The 8754-nt window shown below is 33.7% G+C and overlaps 1 protein-coding gene across 1 annotated transcript; it reads right to left on the bottom strand.

The window, feature by feature from the left end:
• Window positions 1-6188: 6188 nt before the first annotated feature.
• Window positions 6189-7398, bottom strand: LOC142620859 (ethylene-responsive transcription factor ERF014). Its single transcript, XM_075794162.1, has one exon. The coding sequence runs from the start codon at window positions 7189-7191 to the stop codon at window positions 6499-6501; it is 693 nt and encodes a 230-aa protein (XP_075650277.1). The 5' UTR covers window positions 7192-7398; the 3' UTR covers window positions 6189-6498.
• Window positions 7399-8754: the final 1356 nt, after the last annotated feature.

Raw genomic sequence — 8754 nt, 5'->3', positions numbered from 1 at the left:
AAAATATCATTTGGACTGGCTTACTTGTCACTTTGAATCCTTTGTATTTCTTAGTTGTCATATTTTTTTTTTTTTTTTTAAAAAACCTATATGAAATTGAAGGCAACACTTATTAACTATTACAAGATGACAATCCCCAAAAAAGGATGTAGGAGAAGAGCATTCTACCAAAAAAAAATGTAATTGATATATTTATTTGATTAATAATAGAATTTGGAAAATGATAGGGTTATAAACTTTTTTTGTTTTTACAAAAATTTTTATAAACTGTTAATATGGTAAGTAGTTATATTAGTAAGTAAAAAAGTAATGTAAATAGTAGGCCTAGATAATAATCAATCAGAATTTGTCATTTCAACAGTTTGTAAAAATGTTGTTAAAAAATTTGTATTTTTAGCATTACTCATAGTATTTTCTTGGAGTATTGCTACATTCACAAACTATTATTGTAGCTAACTCTTATATGTTCTCATCTAAACTCATCATTAATATTACTTTTTCACCTACCAATAACTACTCATCATATCAGCAGTTTATAAAATAGTTTATATATCTAGCATCATCCTGCTTTTTGTGTCACCAATGCATTTCAACGGTAGCTAGTGTTGAAGCTAAGAAGGAATCTTAGAGTGATGCGAAGAAGAAGAAGGTGCCTAATGACGTTGTCTGATTAAAACAGCAGCCTTCAGTCAATTAGTTCAAGCGCGGCGTTTCATTAAGCGATAAGAGTGGCGAAATGCAGCTTTTCACTTATCATAGATATGCTTAACTCAGCACGACGTCATATTGGTTGATTACACTACTCAGGATTCCTTGGTGCAAAAATTAATTTCTAAGTTAGTTGGTTTTGTTGCAATTCTGTTAAGCTTCCTCCCTTAATTCACGGATCATTTCCGTGATTATAGGAACCAATAATTATTCAATTACTATCAATAAATATAGAATAGATATTTAGAATAAAATTAAGCAAGATCAGGTTTACTCTCTCTCTCTCTCTCTCTCTCTCTCTCTCTCATTTCCTTTCTTTCTTCTCTGGTTAAATTTGTTCTGTTCTTGAATATAATCTTGCTAAATACTAAAAACTCGTTCAGGGATAAAAGTTTTCAGCTAAGTCATTCAATAAAATAAATTTCTAATATTAAGTTTACGGCTTGTTAATGAGTGTCCTAATAACATAAATAAAGGTATATGTAAGGTTGAAATTTATCAACCATTTTGTTGGTTTTATTCAATGCCAATTTGCTTGTAATTCAGCACTTAGAAATCCTGTATTTAGGTGGGATTCATGTAAGGGTAGTGTGTGAGAGAGTGTGAAGAAATGCTCAAGACTGTGCAGTGAAGCAGGGACTTGCGGCTGGATCTCGCGGGTGGCTCGCGGCTTGCAAGCCGCTAGATGATGCACACGAGTGAAGCATGCAGAGAAGATGAACAGTCACGCCAGCTGGAGCACTACAAGATAAAAAGTCCAGTTTGGCCATTCTGTTTGTTCGCGGCTTGAACTTGTGACTCAATCAAGTCGCGAGGCCAAGTCGCCAGACAGCTCTGTTTTGGAAAAACTGACTCTTCGCATTCCTTTTTCTCTCCAATATAAATACCCCTTATACCCACAAAATGTAGAGGGCTTTCAGAGAGAATTTTGAGAGAGAAACCCTAGAGAAAAATAAGATTGACTCATCCACAATCTTCACATAGAGGCTCTTCAAATTCCTCTACTCTCTTCCTCTCTATTGTTACATCCTTGAGAGGTACATTACCAAAACCTTTTCTCACCATACCCATATCTGTGAGAAGGTTGTTTGGTGCTTTGGGAAGCAGTTAGGAAGAGACTAATTTCATATTGGTTGATGCTATGGGCTATAGCGGAATCCGGTAAGCTAAAGAAGAAATAGGTTCGACGCAACCTCGTTGGAGTAGAAGCTTGGAGGGCTTAGGTACACTGGGTAGATTAGGCTTGGAGGGTCTTCTACTGTTCATGTATCCCAACTACATTCTTTAGTGGATTATTGACTGCTTGGAGGGCGGCGGAGAGGTTTTATGCCGAGGGCTTCAGTTTCCTCTTTGATAACACATCGTTGTGTTGTCCTTGTGTTTGCATCTCTCTTTCCTTAATCTTTGCCATTTAATTTCTGCTGTGGATGTGATTTTATTTGATTTAGATTGTTTATCAATTCTGTTATAAGCTTATGTTCATGTTCCACGCATACTTTGTTTGATATTAAACTTGAATTGGTAATTTGTAATTTGGAGGTTTAAATGTTCATAGGTGTTTTATACACATTTTGAACTTTTAGTATATACCCCATTAAATGATTTTTTTTTGTAGTACAATAAATATATGTGTGCAAATCAATAAGTATTGAGTATTGACAAGTATATTTTATTTCTATGTATTCCTCTAATACGTGTCCCTTAGGAGACAGGAGTAGGACACTCCTTAACCAACCTTGGATTATAAAAAGTCGTATCGGTTATTGTGAAAAACTCTTAGGCTAGATCGAGACAGATACTGCAATTATGCATAATAAAATACAAATAGAACTTAATTGGTTCATACAAATTGATTATGCATGAGTCATGACCGTGACATGTTAATGACAATCAACATTAGAGCAATAATTAAGCAGGATATTTGAAATCTGGGATATAGATTGATGCTTCTATTCCACATGACTTGTCTTCAATTAATGGGAATTGGATTTGTCATGTTAGTGAATTCATGTGCTGAAATCCGAAAACAAAGTTCATGGAGGGATCATACTCCGATGTAGGCCAACACTCAACAGTAGCATGTTTACTTTAGGTCCAATATTCTATTTTCTTCTACTCTGTCCTATACTAGCCACGCTTCCTACTAATTTCCAAAGTGAGTATGGCCCATAGCCATAAGGGCACACCTTGAAGAGGCCGAATGCAATGTAAAGGAAATAAATGAGGATGGGACCCCATGCCCTCATCCACATCACAAAAGGACACCTCATGTGCCTTGAACAGAGCTACAGACTCTAGACCAAGTTCTAAATTTTTCTTCAAATGGTCAAATTCCATCTATTCCTCCCACGGAAAACAATGCAATGCAGGTATCATGTTTTTACTGTTAGCCTAGGCCCAAGCTTAATCTTGCTTGGTGTACAGTTGAAAATATTACTTGTACTACGGATTTATTAACCATAGTTAATATATGATTAATTTAAGGTTTAACCTCTTATGAATACTTATATTGGGTTTATTGTAACATAAGGTTTGTACTTCATTTTTATAATAAAGATGTAGCCTTTAAAGATTTTCTCCATAGATAGTTTGTTAGATCAAACAACGTAACCCTTGTGTATTTTGGTGTTATTTTTTTTTACACTTCCACATTTATAGTATTTTTTTTTTTTTGTCTCACATGATTTACTTAAAACTGACATATAATATGATGATTATGAATCACCTTAAACCTTATCATAGTCTAGTTTAGAATCAACTAGAGCCAAACATTACCAAAAGTATTGTGTTTGGATGACTCTAGAGGGAAGAATAGCGGCAGCTATGTATGGGGCAAGCCTAGCCCAGCAGGCCAAGGCCTAGACTGCAGCCATCAATTGGTCATCGGTCATCAAGCACCATGTCGAGCTCAAGACTACTTGACCAATCGAGGCCCTAAACATAACCCCTAGGTTAGAGCGGCCAATAATAGCCAAGTTGCACCATAATCGGTCGAGCATCCTATCTAAGGCAATCTACAGTCTACACCAAACCAAGAGTATAGTGAATAATTCATTCTCATTTTGTAGACTTCTCCCTAATAATCACTAGGGAGTTCAACCTCTATGCTCATCGAAATATTTGTTGCAATTCATTTCCTCATTCTTCCCACCTCCATACACTACTCAATTCTCTCCATGGAGAATACCGATTCGAATGCCTTTGCTAATTCTAAGTTTCTAACCCCCCCTTGTCTCCTTACCAAAACAAAACCTTAAAACTAAACATTTGGTTCTCATGGTAATCAATTCTAATACTAGATGAGGGCCACGGGAGGGGGGGGAGGGGGGGGGGGGTGGATGATACGGTAAAATACTACTTAACCTAAAAACTTGAACATTTTACCTAGTCATTAATTTCTCAAGTTCTCCATACTCATTTGGGAAAACAAATTTTTATTGATTTATTGGGCTTAAAAATAATTTGATAAAAGTGCAACTATACCTAAAAAATCCTAGTTGTTATATATAAATTAAATAAACTGAATGAACTAATAATAAGCTTTGAAAACAAACCATTTGGAACTAATAATAACCTTTTAAGCTCCTTCACTTTTTCTTTTTCTTTTTTTCAGGATTTTCAGCTTTTAACCGACAAATGACACTGTATATTACTGTTTAATACTGTTCATGTACTACTCATGAGACCCGCAAACATTTTATTCAAAAACAAATATTAAAAATGGGACCCACAATACTATTCACACATTTAAAAATTATTTTGCTACAGTGTTTTCAGTTTTAAGTTTTCAGCAATAAGTTCTATCCAAACGGACCCTATATAACAAAAGTTGAGTCTTAAAAGTCTTAGTTGCACCAAGTAGATACCCTACCTAATTTTTTTTTTTTTTTTTCATCTCCTTCTTCAATAATGTATAAGTTGATTATAAATTATAATTTGACTATAATTTAAAAATCTACGTTTACTATTATGTTTCTGTTAATAGTTTTTAATACTCACATGGTTGGTTTCAAAAAAAAAAAAAAAAAAAAATACTCACATGGTCACTTGTAATTTCTTTTATTATTATCAACTTTTTATTAACAATTTGTCTTTTAAAAACTTTTTAAATACATATATGTTTGTTCTTATCTCTTTTTCTTATAATTTATTAGAAATTTCAACTTGATTACAACTCGAAATTCTTCATTTAATGCCTTAATGGAACTCCTCTAAGATTATATATCTTTATTTTTCTTCATGGAGCAAAACCCACTCAAGTTCATATGTGTATGGCTGTAAGCTTTCAATTATAGTTAAATTATGTGAGTCTCTGTATGTTTAACACTTGCATCTTTTTTTTTTTTTTTGAGAGAAAGTTTCAATCTATGGCGTCCGCTCCTAATAATAGTTCTTTATTATTAAACCAAGATACCAATCAGTTTTTTGTATAAGCGGGAATTGAACTTTTTTTTTTTTAATTCTTTTCAATTATTGAATCAGAACTAACTACAAATACTATTATGAGATAGTTAAATAAAAATTCTAAATTAACATAACAATCATTCATTGTTTATTATTGGCTACCCAACCATGATGGATGGGTTTGGCCCATTACACCAATGGAACAGGGGTCTTTCATGAGTGACAAATCCAATATAGAATTAACCACTTTTATTGTCCCATTCATTTAGTTATTACCTTTTTATAATGTTATATATTTTACAAGTTCATCACCAAAACAGTGCAATCTTCAATTAGACTATACATATAAGCACTTCTGGGTGATGAAAAACGGAAAAGAAAAAAACAAAGAGAGAGTATATGAGTAGTCCGGATAAGCCTACTAGTCTACTAGTCTTTCCATCTCTTTCACCACAACTAGCTAACAGAACAGAAGCAAGCATGGATGATTGGATGGGCTTAGAATACTTCAATCACTTCATCATCCAAGCATTTCGTACCGATTAGAATTCACCACTTTTGTACTAACTTTTAAGGTCTGCTTATTATTGCTTAAGTTCCGAATTCTCCTATAAAAAAAAAAAAAGAGAGAGAAAAATTCTAATTCACAGGAATATACTTCATGAACAAGCAAAATTCTACCCCCCCAAAAGAAAAAGACCAAATAAAACTCAGAACAAAACAAAACAAAAAGATTCAAGCTTTTTAGGACTAAGGAATTTTTACCAGTCTAGGCAGCTGGGGTACAAAAACTCCATTAAAAAAAAAAACTCACTCTCAGATGGTTTCAAGTTTCCACATCCTCTTCTGCCGTTTATCCTCAAAAAAGGTTCCATATCCTCTGCAATTTGTTCCTAATGAGATAGGCATAATTCTGACATCTGTCTATATAAAAAATGGCCGCCCACTCTCTCCTAAGAGTGCGTGCAACTGTAATTTCTAAGAATACTTATACAAGTACAGCATTTTTTTTTTTTAACTAAGATCGAACAAAATAAGAAAGAAAGAAAGAGCCAAAGCATATAATTATAAGGGAACACTAATAAAATGAAAATTTTCCCCCTCTTATTATTTCATTGCACTATAAACTACAATTTTTTTTTTTTTTTGAGAAGAAACTATGAATAATATTTGATATAACACACTTGGCATTGAATCATACAACCTCTTAATATATAGAAAACCACAAGGGAGAGTCCAAAAAATGTCTCATCTCCATGTGAATTTCCCTTGTCCTAATTAAAATACACTAACTAAAAATGAATTTTTGGTCACTGTCAGTAATGTCTTCAAGCAATAATCGAAGATCATGAACGAATATGAATGCGAAAAAGATCGATCTTTCTTTCAGCAGAAGCTCCACAGAGGAATATCACTTTCTTCATACAGATCATCCACCACAGCTGGTGGATCAAACAAGGCACCATTAAGCATTTGATCAATGAATTTTGGTGATTGCAGGCTATCAAAGTTGTACCATGATTCCATCATGGCCATTGGCTCAAAATTGACCTTATAGGATGGCATTAGTGAATGTGAAACATCATCATCAAGTTGATCACAAGGTGAGAAGGACATAGATGGAGATGAGACAGCTGATGAGGAAGAGAGAGTAGGAGGTGATTGTGGGGTTGTAGAAGTAGTAGTAGTAGTAGTAGTAGTAGTAGTGTCAATGAGATTGAGAGTACTATTAGCAGCAGCTGCAGCAACTCTTTGGATAGACTTTGGTGACATAATGGTATTGGTATCACAATGAGGAATGTGATGAGAGGAAGTAGTAGTGATAGGAAAGTTGAGATTGGCTGAAGACCCCTTCAGGCATAGAAGTGCAGCATCATAGGCTCTGGCTGCAGCCTCTGGTGTGGAATAAGAGCCTAACCATATTCTTGTTTTTTGATTTGGTGCTCTTATCTCAGATACCCATGAACCCCAACTCCTCATTCTCACTCCCTTGTACTTCTTCTTTTTGCTTGCTGATGTTGATGGCATTGGTTTTGATGTGTCTAGATGCAGGATCTTGTTGAGCTCTGTCTTCACCATTTGTGTAGAAATTAAAGCTGCAAAGATCAATGCTTTGTTGAACAAAAGGGTGTTCAAGAATCAATCAATACTTTTGGGTAGAGAAAGTGTGTTGAAGAAGTCTCTCTAGCTAGCTAGCACTGATGAATGATGATCTTTTTTTTTCTTTTTTTTTAATATCTAAGGTGACTTTTTTTCTCCCTTTTCTTGTTCTGAAAGTGAGGGAAGCAATGAGGTAGGAACTGAATGTTGAGAACAAAAGATAGCTATTTATAGATGGGGGGTCTGAGTTTTTTAAGGAGCGGATCTCTCTAGTCAATGAACAGTAGGGCTCTCAACCTATAAACATGAAAATGGGTGACAGATGTTTTCTAGTGTATTTAATTAAATTTACTATCCCTTAATTTTTATTGAATTGACTATTTGCCCTTTCACCATAAAAGTAGTATTTGATTCATAAATAAATAAATAAGTAGTATTAGAGTGTAAAAATATCACAAAAGAAACGAAATTGTAAATATTCTCTCAAACTCTATTTTCACAGACTACATGTAACATTGTATTTGTATGTGTTTACATACATATTTTAAAAGACAAAAAGGTAATGTTCATATTTAAATAAGTTATATGAGAAAATCATCAACCCAACAAATATAACCGACTCTAAAACAAACCAAACAACCCCAACCAAATAACTTAACCCAAATGGTAGAAGGAGCTCAAAATTTACCATGCAACTTTTTTTTTCCCCTTCTTGTCATGGGCTGTACACCATGTTAATTTACCAAGTATAAAGTAGTCATAGTCAAAGCAATACCTAGCTAGTAGCTAGGTAGTACTTTTTTTTTCCTTCCTTTCTTCTCATGGGCTGTGCACATTTACTAAAAGGAAGCTGAAAGCTTGAAAATTACTATTCTTTAATTTATATTTCAAACAAACGGGGCCTTAGTTACAAGTCTGTTTTTCTAGGAAACATTATAATTACTCCATAATCTTATAGTTGGAATAATTATTGAAGAGCTTTGAATGGTCAACCACATAATTATTAACCTAACAAAAAAACTGCTGTAACTTATATGGAAGATTGATCTGAGAGATGTGAGTGTGTCAAAGTGGCATGCTTCATCAAATACTTGAAATAAAATTATACTATTTCTAGACAACTACTTCTTCTACGACTTTTTTGCTTGCTAATTTGATTTGCTTCCATGGGCAGTTACTTGTATGACTAAGAATAAAAAGTAAGAATATAATTCAGAGTCCAAAAATTCCAAGAATGCCACAGTAACTTTGAGAAAACGTACCAAATCGAATTAATGTTCTGTTGCCTCTTGCCTGCATGGACCAATGAGAGACCAGAAAGGAAAAATTAACAAATTACACTATATATTTTTATAATTTTTATAATTTCTGACTTACACAAGAGGAAGAAGAAGATTCACCCCTCCTCAGTTGACACCAAATATTCTAATAAAAAATTTCTTGACTCAGGAAAAAATTCATAGGCATGTTAGTAAATTTACCACTATGGCTTACTTTGTTTTATATGTACAATATTATTATATATCTTCTAGCTATATCAAA

This window comes from Castanea sativa, chromosome 12 (genome assembly GCF_040712315.1).
Source record: "Castanea sativa cultivar Marrone di Chiusa Pesio chromosome 12, ASM4071231v1".
Classification (NCBI taxonomy): Eukaryota; Viridiplantae; Streptophyta; class Magnoliopsida; order Fagales; family Fagaceae; genus Castanea; species Castanea sativa.
Note: the sequence above shows the minus strand (reverse complement) of the source record. Positions and strands in the feature narration are given on the sequence as shown.